Below are 26,936 nucleotides of genomic sequence, written 5' to 3'. Positions count from 1 at the left end.
AACAGGGTTAGGGTACATTGGAATAAAGGTTAGGGGACAGTGGAACAGGGTTAGGAAAAGTGGAATGGGGTTTGGGAACAGTGGAAAGGGGGTTAGGGAAGTGGAAAAGGGGTTAGGAAACAGTGGAATAAGGGGTTAGGAACAGTGGAATAAGGGGTTAGGAACAGTGGAACAAGGTCAGGAAAAGTGGAATGGGGAAGTAAGGGAACAGTGGAACAGCATTAGGGAACAATGTAATGGGGGGTTAGAGAACAGTGGAATGTGGATTAAGGAATTTGGGGTTAGGGACAAGTGGAATAGGGGTTGGGGAACAGTGGAATGAGGGGTTTGGGAACAGTGGAAAGGGGGTCAGGAAGTGGAATAAGAGGTTAGGAAACAGTGGAATAAGGGGTTAAAATGGGGGTTAGGGAACAGTAGAACAAGGTCAGGAACAGTGGAATGGGAAAATAAGGGAACAGTGGAACAGCATTAGGAACAGTAAAATGATGGTTAGAGAACAGTGGAATGTAGATTAGGTAATGAGGATTAGGGAACAGTGGAACAGCGTTATGAAACAGTGGAATAGGGGTCAGGAATAGTGAAACAGGGTAAGGAAACAGTGGAATAGAGGAGGTTAAGGAACAGCAGAACGGGGTTGGGGAACAGTGGAACAGGGTTAGGAAAAGTGGAATGGGGTTGGGGAACAGTGGATTGTGGGGTGGGGAACATTGGAGTGGGGTTAGAGAACAGTGGAATGTAGATTAAGGCATTTGGGGTTAGGGACAAGTGGAATGGGGGTTAGGAACAGTGGAAAGGGGTTTGGGAACAGTAGAATAAGGGTTTGGAAACAGTGGAAAGGGGGTTAGGGAAGTGGAATAAGAGGCAAGGTAAAAGTGAAATAAGGGGTTAGGGAACAGTGGAACAAGGTCAGGAACAGTTGAATGGGGAAGTAAGGGAACAGTGCAACAGCATTAGGGAACAGTAGAATGGGGGTTAGAGAACAGTGGAATGTAGATTAGGTAATGGGGATTAGGGAACAGTGGAACAGGGTTATGGACCAGTGGAATAGGGGGTTAGGGAACAGTGAAACAGAGTAAGGAAACAGTGGAATAGGGGAGGTTAAGGAACAGTAGAACAGGGTTAGGGAAAAGTGAAATAGAGGGGGTTGGGGAACAGTGTAACAGGATTAAAGAACCATGGAATGGGGGTTAGGGAACAGCAGAAAGGAGAATGGGGTTAGGAACCATTGGAATGAGGGTTTAGGGAATGGGGAGGTTAGGAAGCAGTGGGTTACAGTGGAACAGAGTTCAGGAGAAGTGTTTACTCTGTTACAGTCCTGCCTTAAGCACAACCATCACATTAACAGTAAAGTGGGTTTGTGTACCAAGCTTTTTGTCCCTCTTGTCCACCAGTAGTTGGTTCAGACGTTCCTTCAGTTTGGTGCACTCTCTCTCCTTGCGTTTGGCATCATGGCTATACTGAGTTGCTCGACTGGAAATAATGCTCTGGAGTTTCTGCACCTATACAGAAACACATCCATCATCAGGTGCAACACAGCATGCGATGTCACCCAGGTGCCGTGTAAAGTCGATATTTAATGGTAGGATGGTGTGGCGGTGTACAGATGGAGGTTGGACGGTGTGGTGGTGTGCAGTTGGAGGATGGATGGTGTGCAGATCGTAGATGGATGGTATGACGGTGTACAGATGGAGGTTGGACAGTGTGGTGGTGTGCAGATGGAGGATGTACGACGTGCAGATGATGGGATAGATGGTGTGGCGATGTGCAGATGGAGAATGGTTGGTGTGCAGATGGAGGTTGGACAGTGTGCAGATGGAGAATGGATGGTGTGCAGATGGAGGTTGGACAGTGTGCAGATGGTGGGATAGATGGTGTGGTGGTGTATAGATGGAGGTTGGACGGTGTGGCGGTGTGCAGAGGAAGGATGGACGGTGTGCAGATGGTGGATGTACGGTGTGGCGGTGTGCAGACGGAGGTCGGACGGTGTGCAGACAGAGGTCGGACGGTGTGCAGACAGAGGTCGGACGGTGTGCCGTTGTGCAGACAGTGGATGGACTGTGTGGCGTTGTGCAGATGAAGGTTGGACGGTGTGGCGGTGTGCAGATGGAGGTTGGACGGTGTGGCGGTGTGCAGACGGTGTGGTGGTGTGCAGATGGAGGTTGGACAGTGTGACGTTGTGCAGACGGTGTGGTGGTGTGCAGATGGTGGGTGGACGGTGTGGCGGTGTGCAGATGGAGGTTGGACGGTGTGCAGACGCTGGATGGACGGTGTGGCGTTGTGCAGACGGTGGATGGATGGTGTGGTGGTGTGCAGATGGTGGTTGGACGGTGTAGCGGTGTGCAGATGGAGGTTGGACGGTGTGGCGTTGTGCAGATGGAGGTTGGAGTGTGGTGGTGTGCCGATTTACTTCTTCTTTTTCAGACTTCAAGCAGCTCTGCAGTGTCCTGATTTTTAGATGCAGCTGACGCTCTCCTTCATGAAGGCCAGAGTTCTCCCTGCGGGTGTGTTCCAGCTGGTCCTAACACACATGCACGCACACACACGTGCACACACACGCACACGCGCACACACACACACGCACACACACACACGCACACACGCACACGCACACACGCACACGCACGCACACGCACGCACACGCACGCACACGCATGCGCAGGAGACATGCTTTCTTCAGTGGAAATGTATTGAAGGTCCATGTAACAGATGTTGTGTAGTTTAGTGTAACGTCTGGCACAGGTCATTTAGATTTCATGTCCCAGGCATTCCTTTTAACCCTTGACATCTGCATTTCAATCAAAGGATGAGCACTAAGGCTCACACTTTTATTGGGGGTTTGTATACCACAGTGTCATACCCCCACCCCGGAAGACACGAAGCAGGACAAACCCTGACCTCTCCAGCTGACTTCAAAGCAGCATTCAACTGATAACACAAGCCAGTCTCTAAACCTTACACAGTACACACACACACACACACACACACACACACACACACACACACACACACACACACACACACACCTCTCAAGGGAGCATTCTTTTTTTAATAAAACAATAAATAAAATGTTCCACATCCCATGGCATAAACCTATATCTTGTATGTATTTTCTCCTCAACAATAATTTACTTTAAAAGGTTTAGTAATGTACCTCTGTTTTAATGTTGTCTCTTCTTTTTAATGTCAAAGTTGATTTAAAATGATCTTCTCTTTATTTTTATTTTCCTGACAAGGGTGCATTGTATACACCAGAATATAATGTTGTATTGACATAAGTCATACCTTAAACACTGGTCCCAGTACATTGTACCTCTGTTTTAATGCTGTCTTTTCTTTTAAAGCTTGATGTCAAAATTGACAAAATTATCTGCTCTTAATTTTGCAAACAATGGTGCATTTTATTTGATCATGAAATGTACCATACTGTCTTAAAGTTTTATCCAAAGTGTATTAAGTTCTCCAAAGCAAGTATAACCCGGAAACCATACCAACAAACGCACGAACACGGACGGAAGTTTCTCCCTCCAGAATTTCAGGCCATAGCATTGGCCATTCCCCCAAAGATGGGTGGGGTTTCGGGACCTTTAAAACATCTTGAACCCAACTAGTTAAGTCAGTCAAGTCAAGCAAGCTCGCTCACTCCGCTCGATCGGAAAGGCTCAGATGCCTGGGGCCCGAAGGCCCGGCGAGTCGGACGCTCTCAAATCCTTTTTGAGATCTTCCAGCAAGCTTTATCTTCAAGAACAACACCTGCTCTGATCTCCAGGAGAACCTGGAAGAACATCGGACTCCCTCCTAAACGACTATTCAAAGATTCCTTTGTCTACCGCATCCGGACTCTTGTGCAAACAAGTCAATGCAAGTAACCGTTTTACCAACCAGTTTAGATGCGTGTTTAAGTTTAAACCCCTAAGTTGAGAATTCTTTTGATAAGTTCTCATTTAGGATGTGATTAATTTTGAAGTTTAATCTTGCCATTCTTTCCTTTTTTTCTCTCTTCCCTTCTTTCCCTTCTCTTCCTTCTTTTCCTATTTTTAACTTTTGTTTATTTTTATTTTGTTTATTTTGTTTATTTATTTTTGTATGTTTGTGTATTTAGTTCTATGTTGTGTTTTGTCTCATTCATTAAACGGCGTATTTGTCATAAGTGATTATCTCCGAGTGCAGCTTACATTTCAAGGTTCCTGCAACATTCGATCTGAACTACATGCTCTATTAAACTTTCTTTCGGCTTCTCCCGTTAGGGGGCGCCACAGCGGATCCTTCGCACGTTTGATTTGGCACATGTTTTTACGCTGGATGCCCTTCCTAACGCAACCCTCCCCAATTTATCCAGGCTTGGGACCGGCACTAAGAGTGGCTGGGGATGGTTCCCTGACCGGGTCGCAGCGGTGAGAGCGCTGCGTCTTAACCACCAGGGGACTAACTACATGCTCTATTAATATGGTATAAAGTAAAGGGGGGGGTCACGTCTTTCTTGGCCAGGGAGATACCTCTTTTATAGAATTAAGAAAAAGATTATAATGTCTGTTTGGTGAAGAACAGACCAAATAATTATAACGTTACTTTGAGGCGCGAGTTGTTGTGCTGGAGGTGCTCCAGGTCACTGCAGTTTTTCAACTGACGATGCTCGAGGTCCTGCAGGGTGCGCAGATGTTTCCTTTGCAGCTGGAGAAGCTCAAACAGCAGGTTTAGGGCAGGAACAGCACTCAAGCCATTAGAACCACCTCTGGGTTCAACACACACACCACACAGGCCCAGAGAGCTGGCTTCCTATACACACACACACACACACACACACACACACACACACACACACAAAATAAGTCACCTGTACACCAAATGACAACTGCTACACTCCCACCCACACACACATTAAGACCTGCTATTCTCAATAGTTATTAAACACACACCTGATTGATATAGGTCACACACTGTGGGATGTTGTCCTCAGTACAGAAGGCGCTCAGCACGCTGTAGGAGTGTGTGGAAGGGAGTGTGTGTGTGTGTGTATGATGGGACACACTGATGTGGGAAATGCTTGACAGGTCTTTTGGGTCTGAAATACACACAGAGTTTGTGTTATATCTATCACTGCAAAATGTTTTATAGTATTTATATGGAAAAAGTTATGAATCCGAATGAGTAGTTGCAGCGGAACAAGCAAAGGAACCCAGCTGAGAACCTGTTCACATGACCACCACCATCATTGCTATGAAAAGCATTACATCCTGCATGTGTTACGACCCTCACCAGTACGGAGAGAAACTGTACACCTACTCTACAGAGATCATACACAATGACTGTGTGTGTGTGTGTGTGTATATACCCAGACAAGGATCTGACATCATCAGATTCGTCTGTGGGGTCCATTGATCTCCCATCTCCAAAACACACAAAGCAGTCCTGAAACACACACACACACACACGGTTATAAACAAGAGGAGTGGAGTGTGAAACTGTACAGTAAGAACTCTATATCTTTTCATTCCTGCTGCTGAGAGAGACACGGTGCTACCACCACTATGTTTCTCCACAGAGATGGTATTAAGCTGATGAATAGCAACTCTTGGAATAAAGCACAAATTGTGAAACACAGACATGATGATCTCTGGGATAAGAGACGACCCACCACACCACCATCAACAAACCTGAGTGAACGTGTGAGAGTGAGGAGAAGACAGCATTCAAATATCCCAGTTCACCAAACACTCCATATCCATGATCCCTCCAGATCTGCTCCTTTACCTCACAAACACCTACTGACTAAACACTCCACTAAATAAATATGTGTTCAGCCTCGACTTGAACACTGAGACTGTGTCAGACATACCAGGATATGACCAACTCCACGCTTTACTGTAGGAATGGGATCCAGGAAGAGCCCGTGTTGTACTACTGCTTACTAATAAACTGTACTGTGCTTCTAGGCATTGATAAAGCCTTTAAATGTTTTCAATTAAATCAAATAAAATTTTCGATTAAATCAAATCCAGATACATACAGAGTACGACATGCAGTGAAATGCTTTTTACAACGGTCCGGCATGAGGGAAAAAAATGAGGGGAAAAAAAAAAACGATAAATAAAAAGTATAAACTATATAAAATATATAAAGAAAGATGTGTAAAAAAGTACAAAAAGTAACCCAGCCATTATGGATGCACAAGCCAGTGCACTCTTAGTGCTGGTCCCAAGCCCGGATAAATGGAAAGGGTTGCGTTAGGAAGGGCATCCAGCGTAAAACATGTGCCAAATCAAATATGCAGGTCACAATTAAGAACTTTATACTGGATCGGTTGAAGCCCGGGTTAACAACGACCGCCACAGGTATCGTTAGCCGACAGGGTACCAGTGAAAATTGGGCTACTGTTGGCCGAAGGGGGAGAAGGAGAGGAGGAAGACGTCTACAGAGACAACAAGGAAAGAAGCAGTGGAGGAGAGTGGAGGTTCGGGTTGGTACTTTAAATGTTGGTACTATGACGGGTAAAGGGAGAGAGATAGCTGATATGATGGAGAGGAGAAAGGTAGATATGTTGTGTGTTCAGGAGACCAAGTGGAAAGGGAGTAAGAGTAGGAACATTGGAGGTGTTTAAACTGTTCTATCATGGTGTGGATGGAAAGAGTATTAGTGTAGGGGTGATTCTGAAGAAGGAGTACAGTTAGAGTGTAGTGGAGGTGAAGAGAGTTTCTGATAGGGTAATGAACGTGAAGCTGGAAGTTGAAGGAATGATGATAAATGTCATCAGTGCTTATGCTCCACAAGTCAGCTGTGAGATGGAGGAGAAGGAAAGATTCTGGAGTGAATTAGATGAAGTGGTAGATGGTGTACCTAGAAATGAACGAATGGTGATTGGGGCAGACTTTAATGGACATGTAGGTGAAGGGAACAGAGGTGATGAGGAGGTGATGGGCAGGTATGGTTTTAAGGAGAGGAATGTAGAAGGGCAGATGGTGGTAGATTTTGCTAAAAGGATGGAAATTGCAGTGGTGATGAGGGAGGCAGCTAGAAAAGTACTTGGTGTAACATCTGGAAATAGAAAGGAAGACAAGGAGACGTGGTGGTGGAATGAGAAAGTGCAGGAGAGCATAAGGAGAAAGAGGTTGGCAAAACAGATGTGGGATCGACAGGGTGATGAGAAAAGTAGGCAGGAGTACAAGGAGATGCGGCAGCAGGTGAAAGCCAAGGAAAAGGCATATGAGGAGCTGTATGAGAGGTTGGACACAAAGGAAGGAGAAAAGGATTTGTACCGATTCGCCAGGCAGAGGGACCGAGCTGGGAAGGATGTGTTGCAAGTTAGAGCAATAAAGGATGGAAATGGAAATGTGTTGACTAGTGAGGAGAGTGTGTTGAGAAGGTGGAGGGAGTATTTTGAGCAGCTGATGAATGAGGAAAATCAGAGAGAGAGAGAGAATGTTGGATGATGTGGAGTTGGTGATGCAGGAAGTGGATAGGATTAGTAAGGAAGAAGTGAGAGCAGCTATTAGAAGGATGAAGAGTGGAAAATCGGTTGGACCAGATGATATCCCGGTAGAAGCATGGAGATGTTTAGAAGAGATGCATTGGAGTTTTTAACCAGATTGTTTAACAAGATTCTGTAAGGTGAGAGGATGCCTGAGGAATGGAGAAGGAGTGTGCTGGTACCGATCTTTAAGCATAAGGAAGATGTGCAGACCTGCAGTAACTACAGGGGAATTAAGTTGATCAGTCACACCATGAAGTTATGGGAAAGAGTGGTGGAAGCCAGGCTGAGAGAAGAGGTGACCATCTGTGAGCAGCAGTATGGTTTCATGTCGAGGAAGAGCAGCACAGATGCATTATTTGCTTTGAGGATGTTGATGGAGAAGTATAGAGAAGGACAGAAGGAATTGCATTGTGTATTTGTGGATTTAGAGAAAGCGTACGACAGGGTGCCAAGAGAGGAGTTGTGGTATTGTATGAGGAAGTCTGGTGTGTCAGAGAAGTATGTCGGGGTGGTGCAGGACATGTATGAGGACAGTGTGACAGCAGTGAAGTGAGCAGTAGGAACGACAGACTGGTTCAATGTGAAGGTTGGACTGCATCAAGGATCGGCCCTGAGCCCTTTCCTGATTGCAGTGGTGATGGACAGGTTCACGGACAAGGTCAGACAGAAGTCTCCCTGGACTATGATGTTTGCGGATGATATTGTGATTTGTGGTGAGAGTAGTGAGCAGGTTGAGAAGAGCCTGGAGAGGTGGAGGTACATGCTGGAGAGAAGGGGAATGAAAGTCAGTAGGAGTAAGACAGAGTACATGTGTGTGAATGAGAGGGAGGGCAGTGGAGTGATGCGGTGGCAGGGAGAAGAGGTGGAGAAGGTGGTGAAGTTCAGGTACCTGGGGTCAACAGTGCAAAGTAATGGAGAGTGTGTTAGAGAAGTAAAGAAAAGAGTGCAGGCAGGGTGGAGTGGGTGGAGAAGAGTGACAGCAGGAGTTATTTGTGATAGAAGGGTATCTGCAAGAATAAAAGGGTCAGTTTATAGGACTGTGGTGAGACCTAAGATGTTGTATGGTTTAGAGACAGTGGTATTGAGTAAAAGACAGGAGCTGGAGCTGGAGATAGCAGAGATAAAGATGTTAAGGTTTTCGTTGGGAGTGACGAGGATGCACAAGATTAGAAAGGAATTTATTAGAGGGACAGCGCATGTTGGACGTTTTGGTGACATGGTGAGGGAGGCGAGATTGAGATGGTTTGGACATTTGCAGAGAAGGGACATGAGTTATAGTGGTAGGAGAACGCTGAGGATGGAGCCACCAGGAAGGAGGAAAAGAGAAAGGCCAAGGAGGAAGTTCATGGATGTGATGAGGGAAGACATGCAGGTAGTTGGTGCGAAAGAGGCAGATGTAGAGGACAGGGTGGTATGGAGACAGATGATCCGCTGTGGTGACCCCTAATAGGAGCAGCCGAAAGAAGAAGAAGATAAAGTGTAAAAAAAAGTGTATATACAAGGATGCTTATGACAGTAAACAGTAAAATTTAAGGTAATTTAACGTGATTGTCCTTAAAGTCCTTAAAGTGACCGTGTGCAATGTGGTGTGGTATTAAGTGACCGTGTGCAGTATTGTCCATCAACATCTTCCTGGCTCTGGTCCGGCACCGCGTGCTGTAGATGTCCTGCAGGTCAGGGAGCTCGGTGTGGATGCTACGTTCAGCTGAACGCACCACCCTCTGGAGGGCTCGCCTGTCCTGCATGGTGCTGTTCCCGAACCAGGAAGTGATTTTACCCGTCAGAACACACTCAATGTTACAAGTGTAATGTAGAAAATCTTTAGCACCTGAGAGGGTAGTTTAAAGTCCCTTAAGCGTCTCAGATTGTTTCACGGGTTTCTTCACCAGAGTGTTGGTGTGACACCACCGAGACAGGTCCTGTGTGATGTGAACACCTAGGTCCTGGAAACGGTCCACTCTCTCCACTGGGGTCCCATTGATGTTTAGCGGTTGGTATGACTGCTCCTGCTTCGTGCTGAAGTCCACTATCACTACCACTGTTTTCTATCCATCTCCTGACATGTGGCTGTACATAACCTTCTCCTGGAGGTCTTTTGACAGTGCCTTGCCACCCATAACTAATTGTTTGCTTCAGCTGCACTACCAAGGACTCAAATGCTGCAGGAAAGCTCTTTTTATGCTGAGCTAATCAAAATGACCACAGCTGATCACACCTGAAAGTTAAATGGATTTGTGTGCTGTTTAGAAGGCAATTAGCTCCACCTGATTGAGTTTCCAAGTTATTTTGAGGAGGAGGGTGAGCACTTTTGCAACTCCTGGATTAAGGTTTGGATTTGAATATTTATTTTTTCTGACATGTTGGTACTATATCTTTCAATTGGATTACTTAATTGCACTTAGTAAATACAGCTGGAGAGAAAGAGGAGGGGGGGATTTCTTTCCATACTCACTGTACATGGTCTTTCGGCTCCCTCCACATCATTGGGATAGCAAACAGCATTGATTGATGCACACCCTTCAACCAGGAGCAAAGACTTGTAGCACAAGATGCACAATATATATGAGGAACCCATTCTACTCACAAATTTTGCACCGAAATAGAACTCGGATGCCTTCTTTTTGAGCGTTTCTGCGCAAAAAAGTGTCACGCTATTGAGACATTGGCACGACATTTCAGAAATTATATGTAATTAAATTCACACTCTTTGAACTCAATAAAGGAGGTTAAACCTTCCCTGAAAAAGAAATTTTCTGGATGGAAGCATTTTTTGCTCTAAAGTCTGTATATAGCGTTAAGCATTGATGGAGCCTTTCCAGATGTGCCAGCTGCCCATTCCACAGGCACTAATGCACCACCGTACCATCAGAGAAGCGGCTTCATAAACTGGGCACTGATAACAAGCCAGATGGTCCCTCTCTTCTTTATTCCGGAGAATGTGGTGTCTATGCAATAAAAATTTTGATTTGTCTGACCACAGAACAGTTTTTCACTTTGCCTCGGTACATTTTAAATGAGCTTTGGTCCAGAGAGGATGGATCATGTTCACGCATACCTTCTTGTTCGCGTGAAACAGATTTAACCTGCATTTGTGGATGACATGGCAAACTGTGTTCACAGACAATGATTTCTGGAGGTGTTTTATTCATGCAGTGAGCAATGAGCCAGTGATTTCCATTACAGAATCATGACTGTTTTAAATGCAGTGGCCCAAAGATCACAACCATCAATATTAATTTTCACCCTTGTTCCTTGTGCACAAAAATTTCTCCAGATTCTTTGAAACTTTAAATGATTCGATGTTCTGTAAATGATACTATATTTAACTGTTTTGCAATTTGATGTTGAGGAACATTATTTTGAAATTTTTCAGATTGGTGAAGCCCTTCACTTCTGAGCGACTCTGCCTGTCCAAGATACACTGTTTATACCCAACCATCTTACTGACCTGCTGTCAGTTAACCTCACTAGTTAAATGTTTTCCAAATGTTTAATTTTAATAACACACTTTTTCCAGAATGTTTTTTTGTTGCCCTGTCACAACTTTGAGACATGTTGAAGCCATCGATTTCAAAATGACTTTTCTTTAACCTTAAAATGGTACATTTCCTTAGAAAACAAGTGATGTTTAAACTATGTTCTACTGTAAAGTCCCAGGAGAGAGCTGTTATGTGTCCCCTTTATATCCAAAATTTTAGAAAAGGTTGTAGCACAGCAGTTATGCTCACACCTACTTATGAATAACATTTTTGAAATATATCAGTCAGGATTTCGGCCTCATCATAGCACAGAGACGGCACTAGTTAAGGTGGTAAATGACCTGTTATTGGCCTCTGATCAGGGTTTTGTCTCCTTACTTGTTTTGCTCGACCTTAGTGCAGCTTTTGACACCATTGATCACACTATACTGCTTGCTAGACTTGAGAACGTTGTAGGAATAAAGGGAACAGCTCTCTCTTGGCTCAGGTCTTATTTAACTGATCGCTATCAGTTTGTGGATGTAAATGGTGAGTTCTCCACACTCTATGAGGTAAAGTTTGGTGTTCCTCAAGGATCTGTCTTGGGCCCACTGCTTTTCTCTTTATATATGCTGCCTCTTGGTGAAATCATTCATAAACATGGGATTCGCTTCCATTGCTATGCTGATGACACACAGCTGTATATTTCAGCAAAGCCAGATGAGCTAGATCAGCTTAACAATGTTGAGAAGTGTGTAAAGGACATTAGACAGTGGATGCTTAATAACTTTCTTCTGCTCAACTCAGATAAGACGGAAGTACTTTTACTAGGACCACATGCAGCTAGAAATAAACTTTCCGATTATGTAGCATCTCTGGATGGTGTTTCTGTTTCAGCATGTACGGCTGTCAAAGACCTTGGTGTGATTATTGACCCGAGTCTTTCCTTTGAGTCTCACGTGAATAATATCACCAGGATCGCCTTCTTTCACCTTAGAAATATTGCTAAAATTAGAAATATGATGTCGTTACAGGATGCAGAAAAACTAGTTCATGCTTTTGTTACTTCTAGATTAGACTACTGTAACGCTTTACTGTTTGGGTGTGCAAATAAGTGCATAAATAAGCTTCAGTTAGTCCAGAATGCAGCAGCAAGGGTCCTCACTAGATCTAGGAAATACGACCACATCACCCCTGTTTTAATTAGTCTACACTGGCTCCCAATCAAATCTCGCATTGATTATAAAATATTACTACTGACGTATAAAGCACTTAACGGTCTCGCACCGCAGTATCTGAGTGAACTTCTGTACCAGTATGATCCTCCACGCCTACTTAGATCAAAAGGTGCTGGCTATCTGTTGGTTCCTCAAATAATGAAGACTACAGCAGGGGGCAGATCTTTCTCTTATAAACCCCACAGTTATGGAACAGCCTTCCAATCAGTGTTCGGGACTCGGACACAGTCTCAGTGTTCAAGTCGAGGTTGAAAACTTATTTATTTAGTCAAGCCTTTTATCAGTAGATTTTTTTCTTAGGTAAAGGCACAGATCTGGAGGGAACATGGATATAGAGTGTTTGGTGAACTGGTATATTTGTATGCTGTCGTCCCCTCACATTCACACGTTCACTCAGGTTTGTTGACGGTGGTGTGGTGGGTCGTCTCTTATCCCAGAGATCCCTCATGTCTGTGGTACCTTCTGGTTCTCCCTTTTAGCACAGTGACATTAACTTTAATACACCAATAGTTACACTTAATAATCCATATCCTTCTCTCTCTCTCTCTCTCTCTCTCTCTTTTGGTCGAGTTAAACCTGCTCCTGAGGTTCCAGTGACCACTGTTCCTGCTCCTCTCCCCTCCGTGGATCTTCACACTTCTGTGCAGCTTGGGACGGTCTCTCATCAACACCTTGGGTGGTTCCATGTAATTCCGGAGTAGAACGGGTGCTTTTGAGGACGGATTGGACTGTAGTTGGTTTTGGCGGTCTGCTGCACTGACTCGAGAGTGCAGTTTGCTTATGATCATCATCACTGTACCCCGCAACTTTGTATATATGCTTCAAATGGACATTTGGTGCAACCCAGATGAGGATGGGTTCCCTCTTGAGTCTGGTTCCTCTCAAGGTTTCTTCCTTATGCCATCTCGGGGAGTTTTTCCTTGCCACAGTTGCTCATCAGGGACAAACATACTTACAAAGAACATATTTACATTTAATCACCACATTATCTGTGAAAAGCTGCTTTGAGACAATGTTCATTGTTAAAAGCGCTATACAAATAAAAATGAATTGAATTGAATTGAGCTGTTCCCTTTATTTCAACAATGTTCTCCAGTCCAACAAGCAGGAGATGATGATCAATGGTGTGAAAAGCTGCTCTGAGGTCGAGAAACACAAGTAAAGAGACAAAACCCTGATCAGAGGCCAATAACAGTCATTTACCACCTTAACTAGCGCCGTCTCTGTGCTATGATGAGGCCGAAATCCTGACTGATACATTTCATAAATGTTGTTCCTCAGTAGATGTGAGCAGAACTGCTGTGCTACAACCTTTTCTAGAATCTTGGAGATAAAGGGGAGGTTTAATATTGGACTGTAGTTGGACAACTGACAGGGTGAAGGTCAGGTTTCTTAATTAGGGGGTTGATACTGCAGTTTGAAGGATTTATGTACAAAACCAGTGCTGAAGGAAGAGTTTATTATTTTAAAACAGGTTCAATTCCCTCTGGAATGATCTGTTTGAGGAAACTTGTAGGTGAGGGATGGAGAATGCAGGTTGATGGTTTTGATGAGGAAATAAATGAAATGAAGTCGTTCTCTTGAATAGAAGTAAAACTTTGTAATTTATGGTCTGTTATAATGACACTGCTGTCTACAGGGTTACTTATAAAATAGTTTGGATTTATTTTAATCCTCTGGATTTCCTGCCTGATGTTTTTAACTTTATTATTAAAAAAGTTGATGAAATCATTACTACCTATTGATGGTGTGCATGTGAGTGCAGTGCTTTTATTTCCTGTTCATTTTGCTGCAGTACAGAATAAAAATCTAGGATTATGCTTGTTATTTTCTATGAGGGTGGAGAAATATGCTGATCAGCAGCACTAAGAGATTTTCTAGAACTCAGGAGATTCTACTTCCATGCTTTTTGAAATACTGTTAATTTACTTTGATGAGATTTATGTTTTAATTTCAGTGGTCTGTTTTAAGGTGTGTGTATGATCATTATACACTTGCAATCAGAAATATTCAACCCCTAAAGAGTTTTAAGGATTTATAAATAAAAATATTTTTAAAGTGCAGGATTCTGCTTTGGATGGCTTCTTAATGAGTTTAGTGATATATAAAATCAACACAGAAAATGTATGATGTAGTATTTGTGTGTAACAGTATATTTTGTTAAGATCGCCATGTCACAATTATTCAACCCCTATATAATATTGTTGTTTTTAAAGCTTTGACAGTTTTTATGGCCTGAAGTGTAGCTGAAACATCATTAAGCCTTTGGAAACTCTATAACGAGCCTCCATTTGCTTCAGCTGTGATGCATATATAAACCCCGACCATGAAGGTGTTCAAGGTGAATTGCAATCATGGGAAAGACAAAGGAGCTTCCACAAAAGCTGAGAGAGGAGATTATTTCATCACATCTGAAGGGCATAAGAAGGTTTCCAAAAGATTTAACATTCCAAGAGACACTATTGGGAGCATTATAAGGAAGTTTAAAACTTATGGAACAGCTGCAAACTTGCCTGGCCATGAAGAATGCTCACAATTTCATCAAGGGCCCATAGCAACTTAGTCAGGACAGCTAAGAAAAACCCCCATGTGACTGCAAGACAGCTACAGGATGACATGATGAATGCGTGCACTGAATAATCAAGGACTTCATGGCCGGACCCCAAGACGCACTCAACTTTTGACCTCAAGGAACATCAGGAAATCTTCAACTATAAGAACACGCATACTACAGACCAAATAGTTACAAGTTCACACACAGCCCAGTTTATAGAAACCGTATCTATTCCTCGTGTAGTAAAACCAAGAATTAAATACACAAGATCCAGAAATAATCTTATTACAGTTAAAACTGAAAAATGCCAGATAAGCAATCACAACAAAGTTCTAAAGTTTGGTCTTTTAAACATTAGATCACTTGCACCCAAAGCACTGATTATAAATGAGATGATCACAGAGAATAATCTCTCAGCACTCTGTCTCACTGAGACCTGGATTAAACCAGGTGATTATATGGGTCTAAACGAGTCGACACCGTCAGGATATGTTTATAAGCATGAGCCCCGTCAGACTGGTCGTGGGGGGGAGGTGTATCTACCATTTATAGTGCTCTCTTAATGTTAGTCAGATGTTAGGATTCAGCTTTAAATCATTTGAAGTGCTCGTCCTTAAAATTGTACTTTCAGACATACACAGAAAACTCGCTCTGGTCACCGTGTACAGACCCCCAGGGCCCTACGCTGATTTTCTTCAAGAGTTTGCTTGTTTTCTATCAGACCTCTTGATAAATTTTGATAAAGTGCTGCTTGTAGGAGATTTTAATATTCATGTAGATGATGTAAACGATGCTCTAGGATTATCATTTGTTGACTTATTAAACTCTTTTGGGGTTAAACAAAACGTCACCAGACCAACTCACCGTTTTAACCACACACTAGACTTAATAATATCCCACGGAGCAGACGTCACTGATATAGATATCTTACCTCAGAGTGATGACATCACAGACCATTACCTCATACTGTACACTACCGGTAGAGCAGATTAGCCATGTTTTACCACGTTATCGACCTGGTAGGACTATTGTTCCGACCACTAAGGACAGATTCATAAATAACCTGCCTGATTTATCTCAATTTCACACTAAACCCATAACTGCTAATAATCTTGATGAGATAACTAAGAACATAGACCTTATCCTCACTAGCACATTAGACACTGTTGCCCCCATCCGGTTAAAAAAGGTTAGAGAACAAGCACCTGCACCTTGGTATAATAGTCATACACATGCCCTCAAGAGAACAGCCCGTGACCTGGAGAGAAAATGGAGGAAAACTAAATTGGAGGTATTTAGAATTGCGTATAAAGACAGTATGCTCAGCTACAGACAGGCGCTAAAAGCTGCTAAAGCTGAACACCTGAGCAAACTCATAGAAAACAACTAAAACAATCCCAGGTTCCTTTTCAGTACTGTAGCTAAACTAACTACAAATCAGGGATCTGAAAATTGTGTTCCATCACAGTTTAGTAGTGAGGACTTTATGAATTTCTTCACTGAAAAAATAGATAACATTAGAAAAACAATTGTTCCAGTTCAAACTCTGACAGCATCTCCTAAGACAGTGTTACCTTTAACTCCACAACTCCACTATTTTACATGTATAGGACAGGAAGAGCTGTATAATGTTATTGCCAAAGCTAAATCGACAACATGTCAGTTAGATCCAATTCCTACTAATTTACTGAAGGAAGTGTTATATACAACTGGTGAACCTCTTCTAAATATTATTAACTCCTCACTATCTTTAGGTCACGTCCCTAAATCCCTCAAGTTAGCAGTTATTAAGCCCCTCATTAAAAAACCTAATCTGGATCCAAACACGCTATCAAATTACAGACCAATTTCAAATCTCCCATTTATGTCTAAGATTTTAGAAAAGATTGTCGCTGCCCAGTTCTGTTCCTACCTGCAAGAAAACAATATCTTTGAAGAATTTCAGTCAGGTTTTAGGCCCCATCATAGCACAGAAACTGCTCTAGTTAAAATCACTAATGACCTGTTTTTAGCTTCAGACCAAGGCTTCATCTCGCTGTTGGTTCTACTAGATCTTAGTGCTGCATTCGACAATATAGATCATGATCTCCTCCTAGATCACTTACAAAATTACATCAGCATTCAGGGACAGGCATTAAGCTGGTTTAAATCCTACCTGTCTGAACGTTACCATTTCGTAGATTTAACTGGAGAGCTATCCAGGCTAATGCAAGTAAATTATGGCGTGCCGCAAGGTTCAGTTCTAGGACCCCTGCTCTTCACAATATACATGCTTCCGTTAGGAAATATTTTTAGAAGGCACGGAATTAGCTTCCATTGTTATGCTGATGATACTCAGCTATATATCTCATCTAAACCAGGCGATACAGCTCAATTAACTCGGATAACTGAGTGTGTTAAGGAAATAAGAGATTGGATGACCCATAACTTTCTACTTTTAAATTCCGATAAGACAGATTTTGCTCATCGGCCCAAAAACCAGTACACAGAAGCTCCAGCATCTCAACCTGCGTTTAGACGGATGTTCTGTAACCACTAGTTCAACGGTAAAAGACCTGGGTGTTATTTTAGACAGCAACTTGTCTTTCAAATATCATATCAACCAAGTTACAAAAACAGCTTCTTTCACCTTAGAAATATTTCTAAGTTAAGAAACATGTCTATATCTGATGCAGAGAAGCTCGTCCATGCGTTCATGACCTCCAGAATAGACTACTGTAATGCATTACTAGGTGGATGTCCTGCGTCATTAATAAACAAGCTTCAGTTAATCCAGAATGCAGCAGCCAGAGTTCTTACAAGGTCAAGAAAATATGATCACATAACCCCAATCTTATCGTCCCTACATTGGCTTCCTGTTAAGTTTCGAATAGACTACAAACTAAATGGTTTGTATCTATCCAGTCTTTTAACTCGCTACAATCCGCCACGCTCCCTGAGATCTCAAAACTCTGGACTTCTAGTAGTTCCTAGAATAGCAAAGTCCACTAAAGGCGGTAGAGCATTTTCACATTTAGCTCCTAAACTCTGGAATAGTCTTCCTGACAGTGTTCGGGGCTCAGACACACTCTCCCAGTTTAAGTGTAGATTAAAAACATATCTTTTTAGCAAAGCCTACACATAACACACATCACATCATAACCTTGTGCTCCAGAACATCTGATCACATGACATTATTAACTTGTGCTGTTAATATCATGAACAGCAGCTACGCTAATTCCTCTCCACTGCTTCTCTTTCTCTCGCCATCCCGAGACACCCTGAGTTTTGGCCAGCTCCAGTAACCTCCCACCATCTTGATGATTACGGACCTTTGAAGAAGTAGATGCCGAACACGTACCAGTGCCATTTGGATCCCGCTACATGTGTGGAGTTTTGAAACTGGACCTCCTGGAGTGTTTAAAGGCTCTGGCATGGAGAAGCTGATGCTGGATCTGTGATGATCACAAATGCTGAGCTTATAAACTAGGAGCTACTAACCATATAGACTGTATAAGACTGCAGAAAGAACATCACTTATAATCTTATACTCCAGTAATCATGTTAGTTCTCACTCTCCAGTGTTCTGTATTGTTGAAAGATTTATGATCAAACTCTTGATGTCACCCAAATGAGGATGGGTTCCCCTTTTCAGTCTGGTTCCTCTCAAGGTTTCTTCCTCATAACATCTAAGGGAGTTTTTCCTTGTCACAGTCGCCACGGCTGCTCATCAGGGACAAATTCACTCCATTCACCTTAACTGTTGATTTGTGTAAAGCTGCTTTGAGACAATGTCTGTTGTGAAAAGCGCTATACAAATAAACTTGACTTGACTAGAATATGCCAGGAGGAATTTGGATAAAACTACAGAGTTCTGGGAGACAGTTCTATGGACTGATGAAACCAAACCGGAACTTTTTGGACATATGGACCAGTTGTGTGTCTGGCGTACAAAGGTCAGGCTTTACCAGAAGAATGGTGGGTCAATAATGATGTGGGGCTTGTTAAACTTTATAAAAACTAAAGTGCGCTCCACAAGGTACTGAAGCTGGGGGTTGAATAATACTGCACATGCTCATGTGTTACAAACCCAGCCATAAGGGAGGCACAAGCCAGTGCACTCTTAGTGCCGGTCCCAAGCCCGGATAAATGGGGAGGGTTGCATTAGGAAGGGCATCCAGCGTAAAACATGTGCCAAATCAAATATGCAGGTCACGATTAAGAAATTCATAGCGGATCGGTCGAGGCCCGGGTTAACAACGACCGCCACAATCGTTAGCCGACAGGGTACCGGTGGAAATTGGGCTACTTTTGGCCAAAGGGGGAGAAGGAGAGGAGGAAGACGTCTACAGAGACAGCAGGGAAAGAAGCAGTGTAGGAGAGTAGAGGTTAGGGTTGGTACTTTAAATGTTGGCACTATGACTGGTAAAGGGAGAGAAGGAGCTGATATGATGGAGAGGAGAAAAGTAGATATGCTGTGTGTTCAGGAGACCAAGTGGAAAGGGAGTAAGAGCAGGAACATTGGAGGTGTTTAAACTGTTCTAGCATGGTGTGGATGGAAACAGAAATGGTGTAGGGGTGATTCTGAAGGAAGAGTACAGTAAGAGTGTAGTGAAGGTGAAGAGAGTTTCTGATAGTGTGATGACCGTGAAGCTGGAAGTTGAAGGAATGATGATAAATGTCATCAGTGTTTATGCTCCACAAGTCGGCTGTGAGATGGAGAAGGAAACGTTCTGGAGTGAATTAGATAAAGTGGTAGATGGTGTACCTAGAGATGAACGATTGGTGATTGGGGCAGACTTTAATGGACATGTAGGTGAAGGGAACAGAGGTGATGAGGAGGTGATGGGAAGGTATGGTCTTAAGGAGAGGAATGTGGAAGGGCAGATGGTGGTAGATTTTGCTAAAAGGATGGAAATGGCAGTGGTGAACACTTATTTTAAGAATAAGGAGGATCATAGGGTGACGTATAAGAGTGGAGGAAGGTGCACACAGGTGGATTATGTTATGTAGGAGATGCAACCTGAAGGAGATTGGAGACTGTAAGGTGTTGGCAGGGGACAGTGTAGCTAGACAGCATCGGATGGTGGTCTGTAGGATGGTTTTGGAGGCGAAGAAGAAGAAGAGGAGAGTGAGAACTGAAAGAAGAATAAGATGGTGGAAACTGAAGGAAGAAGAGTGTGGTGTGAGGTTCAGGGAAGAGGTCAGACAGGAGCTCAGTGGTGGTGAATAGGTGCTGGATGATTGTGGAACTACTGCAGGAGTGATGAGGGAGGCAGCTTGAAAAGTATTTGGTGTGACATCTGGAAATAGAAAGCAAGACAAGGAGACGTGGTGGTGGAATGAGGAAGTGCAGGAGAGCATAAGGAGAAAGAGGTTGGCAAAACAAAAGTGGGATTGACAGAATGATGAGAAAAGTAGGCAGGAGTACAAGGAGATGCAGCAGCAGGTGAAGAGGGATGTGGTGAAAGCCAAGGAAAAGGCATATGAGGAGCTGTAGGAGAAGTTGGACACTAAGGAAGGAGAAAAGGATTTGTACTGATTGGCCAGGCAGAGGAACCGAGCTGGGAAGGATGTGCTGCAAGTTAGAGCAATAAAGGATGGAGATGGAAAGGTGTTGACTAGTGAGGAGAGTGTGTTGAGAAGGTGGAGGGAGTATTTTGAGCAGCTGATGAACAAGGAAAATGAGAGAGAGAAGGTTGGAGTTAGTAAAGCAGGATGTAGATAGGATTAGTAAGGAGGAAGTAAGAGCAGCGATTAAGAGGATGAAGAGTGGAAAGTCGGTTGGACCAGATGACGTACCGGTAGAAGCATGGAGATGTTTAGGAGAGATGGCAGTGGAGTTTTTAACCAGATTGTTTAACAGGATTCTGGAAAGTAAGAAGATGCCTGAGGAATGGAGAAGGAGGTTACTGGTACCAATCTTTAAGCATAAGGAAGACGTGCAGACCTGCAGTAACTACAGGGGAATAAAGTTGATCAGTCACACCATGAAGTTCTGGGAAAGAGTAGTGAAGCCAGGCTGAGAGAAGAGGTGACCATCTGTGAGCAGCAGTATGGTTTCATGCCGAGGAAGAGCAGCACAGATGCATTATTTGCTCTGAGGATGTTGATGGAGAAGTATAGAGAAGGACAGAAGGAGTTGCATTGTGTGTTTGTGGATTTAGAGAAAGCATACAAAAGGGTGGAGAGAGGAGTTGTGGTATTGTATGAGGAAGTCTGGTGTGTCAGAAGTATGTAAGGGTGGTGCAGGACATGTATGAGAACAGTGTGACAGCAGTGAAGTGTGCAGTAGGAACGACAGACTGGTTCAGGGTGAAGGTTGGACTGCATCAAGGATCGGCCCGAGCCCTTTCCTGTTTGCAGTGGTGATGGACAGGTTGAAGGACGAGGTCAGACAGAAGTCTCTCTGGACTATGATGTTTGCGGATGATATTGTGATTTGTGGTGAGAGTAGTGAGCAGGTTGAGAAGAGCCTGGAGAGGTGGAGGTACACTGGAGAGAAGGGGAATGAAAGTCATTAGGAGTAAGACAGAGTACATGTGTGTGAATGAGAGGGAGGGCAGTGGAGGGGTGCGGTTGCAGGGAGAAGAGGTGAAGAAGGTGGTGGAGTTCAGGTACCTGGGGTCAACAGTGCAAAGTAATGGAGAGTGTGTTAGAGAAGTGAAGAAAAGAGTGCAGGCAGGGTGGAGTGGGTGGAGAAGTGATAGAAGAGTATCTGTGAGAGTGAAAGGTAAAGTTTATAGGACTGTGGTGAGACCTGAGATGTTGTATGGATTAGAGACAGTGGCATTGAGTAAAAGACAGGAGGTGGAGCTGGAGGTAGCAGAGCTGAAGATGTTGAGATGTTCGTTGGGAGTGACGAGGATGGACAAGATTAGAAATGAGTTTATTAGAGGGACAGCGCATGTAGGACGTTTTGGAGACAAGGTGAGGGAGGTGAGATTGAGATGGTTTGGACATGTGCAGAGGAGGGACATGGGGTATATCAGTAGGAGAATGCTGAGAATGGAGCCACCAGGAAGGAGGAAAAGAGGAAGGCTAAGGAGGAGGTTTATGGATGTGGTGAGGGAAGAGATGCAGGTAGTTGGTGTGAAAGAGGCAGATGTAGAGGACAGGGTGGTATAGAGACGGATGATCTGCTATGAAGAGACCCCTGATGGGAGCAGCCAAAAGAAGAAGATGATGCTCATGTGTTACAAGACTTACAATTTTCTTTTGAACTTCAAAGTTAAGTCAACTTCTGTTGTCAAAATAACTCGTATGTATCAATAAATATTGTTTGTTATTCCACAAGGTTTTTTTTCATTATCTTTCATCAACATCACTGTAGTGTCTATTGAGGTGAGGGGGTTGAATATTTTTGATTGCGAGTATATCTCTGTGCTCATTTTTTTTTCTCGAAGACATTTTGCATTTAAACTCATTAGGCCGGAGAATCTTTTCCCTCAGGAGCCGAGTCCTGCAAGTTCATGCCATCTGTTTTTTTTAAGGAAATGGTTCTGTCCAGCTTTTCTACCAGATAAACCTGATTGGTGAAGTTCTCCAGAGATGGAGGTCCTTCTGGCAGGTTCCTACATCTATTTGAAAGACTTCTAAAGCTCTAAAGATGACTGACAGTGCCATGGCCCTGTCTTCCATGAGAGAAGCCGTTGTAGCAGGGAAGAGTGGTCCCGGGGGTAACGGCATTAATACAGATCACCTATTTTACAGGTAGTAATGAGATAAGGGGAAAGCTGTATAAAATGTAGAATAATGCATAGAGCAGAGCTTCTGGCCTGAGCACAACCACCTGCCATGTATGTCCTTCTACATCAGCTCCATTTGGGGGGGTTTCCAGGTGATCTTCTGCTCTACAGACTCAACTGAAGACAATCAGAAGCAGCTGCTGTTCTTCTGCACACATCTAAACTTCCATACACGCACATCTGTGGGTTTAAATAAAATCTGAAGATGCGCATGCGCACTGATGATCATTACCTGTGTGCGTGTGCTAACAGTAATGCTAACCTGAGGTAAAGCAGCAGAAGCAGGTAACACTCACCTGGAGAAACTCAAGTGGTAGGAGCACCCATACATGTGCCTCTGCCTCAGGCCCCGCTGCTAACTTACCTTAGCATAACACTGATTACAACCGGAAACAGGAAACACGACGATGACGTCATGCTATCGGCTTAGTATGCTAACTGTGCTAACGCAAGTTCACCATCAAGAAGGGTGTCAGGGATATTTATTTATTTATCAGATTTTATAATAACTCAAGCGCGCGCTGATCCTCTCTCTCTCCCCCTCTCTCTCTCACACACACAGCTACTGTTAATCCGCTAGCATTAGCAGACAGGTGTGTTCCTCACCTTTATTTCTGTCTCCGTGGATCCGGATTTGGTCGTTTCCACACGAATACGTGTGAATGGAGACTTGCTGTAACTGCAGATGGTTTTAGGAGCTGCGTGTGTGTTTATTCATGTCAATCCGCGCGCGAGATACAGGTGTTCACACAGCGAGCAACAGCTCAGTTTCCTCATAAACACTAATCCTGACGCTTATTGGTGCAGCTGTCTCCAGGCAACCAGGGTACGGCTTCCCGATTGGCCCACGGCGCGCACGTAACACGCGAATACGCAGGTGTTTAAACCGAAAAGCAGCAACAAGTTTATCCCAGAGCAGCTCCTAAATCCCACCGCTGAAAGAGCTCAGTGAAGAACCTTCTGAGAAACATGAAAGAGCTCAGCGAAGAACCTTCTGAGAAACCTGAAAGAGCTCAGTGAAGAACCTTCTGAGAAACCTGAAAGAGCTCAGTGAAGAACCTTCTGAGAAACAAGAAAGAGCTCAGTTAAGAACCTTCTGAGAAACCTGAAAGAGCTCTGGTTATAAGAGACTCTATTCTGAGGCATTAGCAGCACAGCTCAGGTGTATCCCGGGACTCAGGGCGCCGGTGCGGTGTTGTGCCTAATTCCGACCCACCTGGCTGAAGTCTACCCTCCGTCGCGTGCACGCGGACAGTACAGTCGTGTTTCCTGTAGATGGCGCTAAAAACACGGAAAGTTCGGTAAAACGCTTCCCTGATCCTCACACGAAACGTTTAATTTGACGAAAACATCTAGTTTCCTGTAGATGGCAGTAAAAACTAAGTAATTATTTGCTTTTTAACCCCACCTGCCTTGACTCTACCCCCTTAAAAGAGTTACTAATATGCGTAAAAAGTCCAGCAGTACTGATTATGAAGGTTCTGAGGAGATTAGATTCACATGGCAGCACATAAAGGCTGAAATCTGATTGGACAAAAAAAATCTAACATCCACATCCACGTACTGAAGCAGTGCAGCTGAGAGAAACACTACCACATGAAGAGAAGAAACTGATGGAATAAATTAATACAATTTCATGGAACAAATATTAGAATATAGGTTGTAAATGTAGGTCAGTGCTTCTGATAGTGTTTAGACCAGCAGAGAAGGATTTACTGACCCTGACCTCCAGCCACTGTTAAAAAGTAGTCATTATTACTACCTGTTTTAGTGTCACACTGGTAACTAAACCTCACATCATATTAATATTAGGGCTGTGAATCTATTAAAATATTTAATGGTGCTGTTCTGAATGTACCTTAAATTAATACTTTCCAGTACAGTTTTTTTCACTGAAAAAAATCACAAGGCACACCACCAACCAAAAATTAAAAAAGACACTCTGTAGCCTAATACAGTATATATAATGACAATATAGTCTCTCCATTTATTTATACTCACTCAGTGTAAAATCTGGTCCTGTTTGGATGAAAACAGAGCTGATATCCTGGTGGGAATTGAAGAAAGACACACATGAAGCTCTTCATCAACAGCTCTCAGTCTCTCTGTGTTTTTATAGCAGTCAGGCTTGAAAAGCTCACCTCACACAGATATGCCATGGAAAATGGGAGCAATGTCAAAACAGCTTTGTTCGACCGAACACAGTACAGTCAGTTAGCTTACTTGTTGCCACCTACTGAAATGGGAGATATTTGTTTATTTAAAATGAGACATTTTGAGTTCTATTCATATATTTGTTTATGTCCTTGAGGCAATTATTCAGTGAGATTCAGGGTGTTTTATTTATGTGTCTGTGAAGAGAGATGACAGAGATGGCAAAGTGCGTCCCCTGTCTGTTATTTTACAAACATACAGTGTTTTGTTGTTATTATGAGTGAATGCAAATTAAAGTAGACCCTGCCTGATATCAACCAATCGTCCGGCATCGAGATGTCGTTCTCGCCTGTATGAAGGAGCTTGGGTTAAGACTAAATGCAAGGAAGAGTGTGCTTTCTCCAGTACAGAGAACCACCTTCTTGGGCATAGTGTGGGACCTGAACAACTGTCAACAACTGTCTTCTGCCCAGATCGCAGCTATCCTCTCATCATTCATGAGAGTGAGAGAAGGACAGCCACTCACTCCAACGTGATCCCACATGGCCTCCTCCATATAAGACCCCTCCAGTGGTGGCTCAGAGACAGAGGGTTCTCCTGAGGGGGCAATCCACTCCGTATTATCAAGGTCTCGCGGCAAGCCCTTAGAGCCATAGATATATGGAAACAACCTACATTCCTGTCTCAGGGGCCCATCCTGGGAGCTCCTTGTCTTCGCGTAATGCTGACAGAGGCATCTCTCACAGGGTGGAGAGCGGTCATGAGTGGCCACGCCGCACAAGGTCGGTAGAATGAGCTAGATCATTCATGGCACATAAACTGCCTGGAGATAATGGCTGTGTTTTTGGCACTAAAACACGTCCTCCAAGATCTGAGAGATCGCCATGTGCTGGCAAGAAATTGGTTTCTGCTACTTTTTTATCTGTACTTGATTATGGCGACTTAGTGTATCAGTTAGCACCATTATATATTCTCTCTACTTTATCACTACTTTATCACTTTTACAGTCAGCAGAGTGAACAGCAGTGGGCTGAGCACACAGCCCTGAGGTGCCACAGTGCTCAGTGAGGTGGTGCTGGAGATGCTGTTTCCCAGCCAGACTGACTGAGGTCTCCTGGTCAGGAAGTCCAGGATCCAGTTGCAGATGGAGATGTTTAGACCCAGTAGGCTCAGCTGCTTAATCTGGTGATGAGGGATAATTGTGTTGAATATTGCACTAAAGTCTATGAACAGCATTCGTATGTATGAGTCCTTATTATCCAGGTGATTGAGGGCCAGATAGCAGGTCGTGGCGTTGGCATCGTCCGTGGAACGGTTTGGACAATATGTGAACTGCATGAGGTTAGTGAGGATTGTAGCTGGGTCTTGATGTGCCACATGGCGATCCTCTCGAGGCACTTCATTACGATAGGTGTAAGTGTGACGGGACGATAGTTATTTCCTCACTTCAGCTGTGGTTAGACAGAGCACCTGGTCATTGGGAGAAGGGGTGATCTTCCTTGCCGCCACGTTGTTCTGCACCTCAAACCGAGTGTAGAAGTCGTCCAGCATTTAGCACGTCCAGCTGAAAGGCAGCGTCCAGAACTCTGTCGCTCAGCCACGTATCTGCTGTGAAAACAAAGACTCAGCAGTGTCGTCTGCACTTATGCCGAGTAGCTTGATGGAGTCTGATATAGTCAAATTTATTGTACGCTTTTGATGCCCCCTCCTCTGCCGTCTGCCGCAGGCGAGGCTGAGGTATGTAGGCCTGGTACTCGAAGCAAGTCAAGGTCACGTAGCTTTTCCGGTAGATCATCATCAATGGCAGAGCATTAATTGCATATGCTGCCTCTGGGTGAAATTATTCATAAACATGGGATTCGCTTTCATTGCTATGCTGATGATACACAGCTGTATATTTCAGCAAAGCCAGATGAGCGAGATCAGCTTAACAATGTTGAGGAGTGTGTAAAGGACATTAGACAGTGGATGCTTGATAACTTTCATCTGCCCAACTCAGATAAGACAGAAGTACTTTTACTAGGACCACATGCAGCTAGAAGCAAACTTTCCGATTACGTAGCATCTCTGGATGGTGTTTCTGTCTCAGTGTGTACGGCAGTCAAAGACCTTGGTGTGATTATTGACCCGAGACTTTCCTTTGAGTCTCAAGTGAATAATATTACCAGGATCTCCTTCTTTCACCTTAGAAATATTGCTAAAATTAGAAATATGATGTTGTTACAGGATGCAGAAAAACTAGTAGATGCTTTTGTAACATCTAGATTAGACTACTGTAACGATTTACTGTCTGGGTGTTGGAGTAAGTGTAGAAATAAGCTTCAGTTAGTTCAGAATGCA

At 43.6% G+C, this 26,936-nt stretch overlaps 1 protein-coding gene across 5 annotated transcripts in view; it reads right to left on the bottom strand.

The window, feature by feature from the left end:
- ssx2ipa (synovial sarcoma, X breakpoint 2 interacting protein a) overlaps window positions 1-24,544 on the bottom strand; it is a 28,686-nt gene extending 4,142 nt beyond the window's left edge. For 2 of the 5 annotated variants that reach the window (XM_046852328.1, XM_046852329.1), the window contains exons 1-6: window positions 24,444-24,544; window positions 5,330-5,406; window positions 4,914-5,059; window positions 4,567-4,773; window positions 2,408-2,518; window positions 1,364-1,499 (exon numbers count right to left, since the gene is read on the bottom strand). In XM_046852328.1, the coding sequence (XP_046708284.1) occupies window positions 1,364-1,499; window positions 2,408-2,518; window positions 4,567-4,773; window positions 4,914-5,059; window positions 5,330-5,406; window positions 24,444-24,529 (763 nt within the window). In that variant the 5' untranslated portion in view covers window positions 24,530-24,544. Of the gene's footprint in view, window positions 1-1,363; window positions 1,500-2,407; window positions 2,519-4,566; window positions 4,774-4,913; window positions 5,060-5,329; window positions 5,407-22,738; window positions 22,992-23,048; window positions 23,243-23,658; window positions 23,878-24,443 lie in introns of those variants that run through there. The other 3 variants (XM_046852332.1, XM_046852331.1, XM_046852330.1) reach the window with 3 other exon arrangements.
- Window positions 24,545-26,936: the final 2,392 nt, after the last annotated feature.

Source organism: Silurus meridionalis, chromosome 6 (assembly GCF_014805685.1).
Source record: "Silurus meridionalis isolate SWU-2019-XX chromosome 6, ASM1480568v1, whole genome shotgun sequence".
In the NCBI taxonomy this organism is placed as follows: Eukaryota; Metazoa; Chordata; class Actinopteri; order Siluriformes; family Siluridae; genus Silurus; species Silurus meridionalis.
Note: the sequence above shows the minus strand (reverse complement) of the source record. Positions and strands in the feature narration are given on the sequence as shown.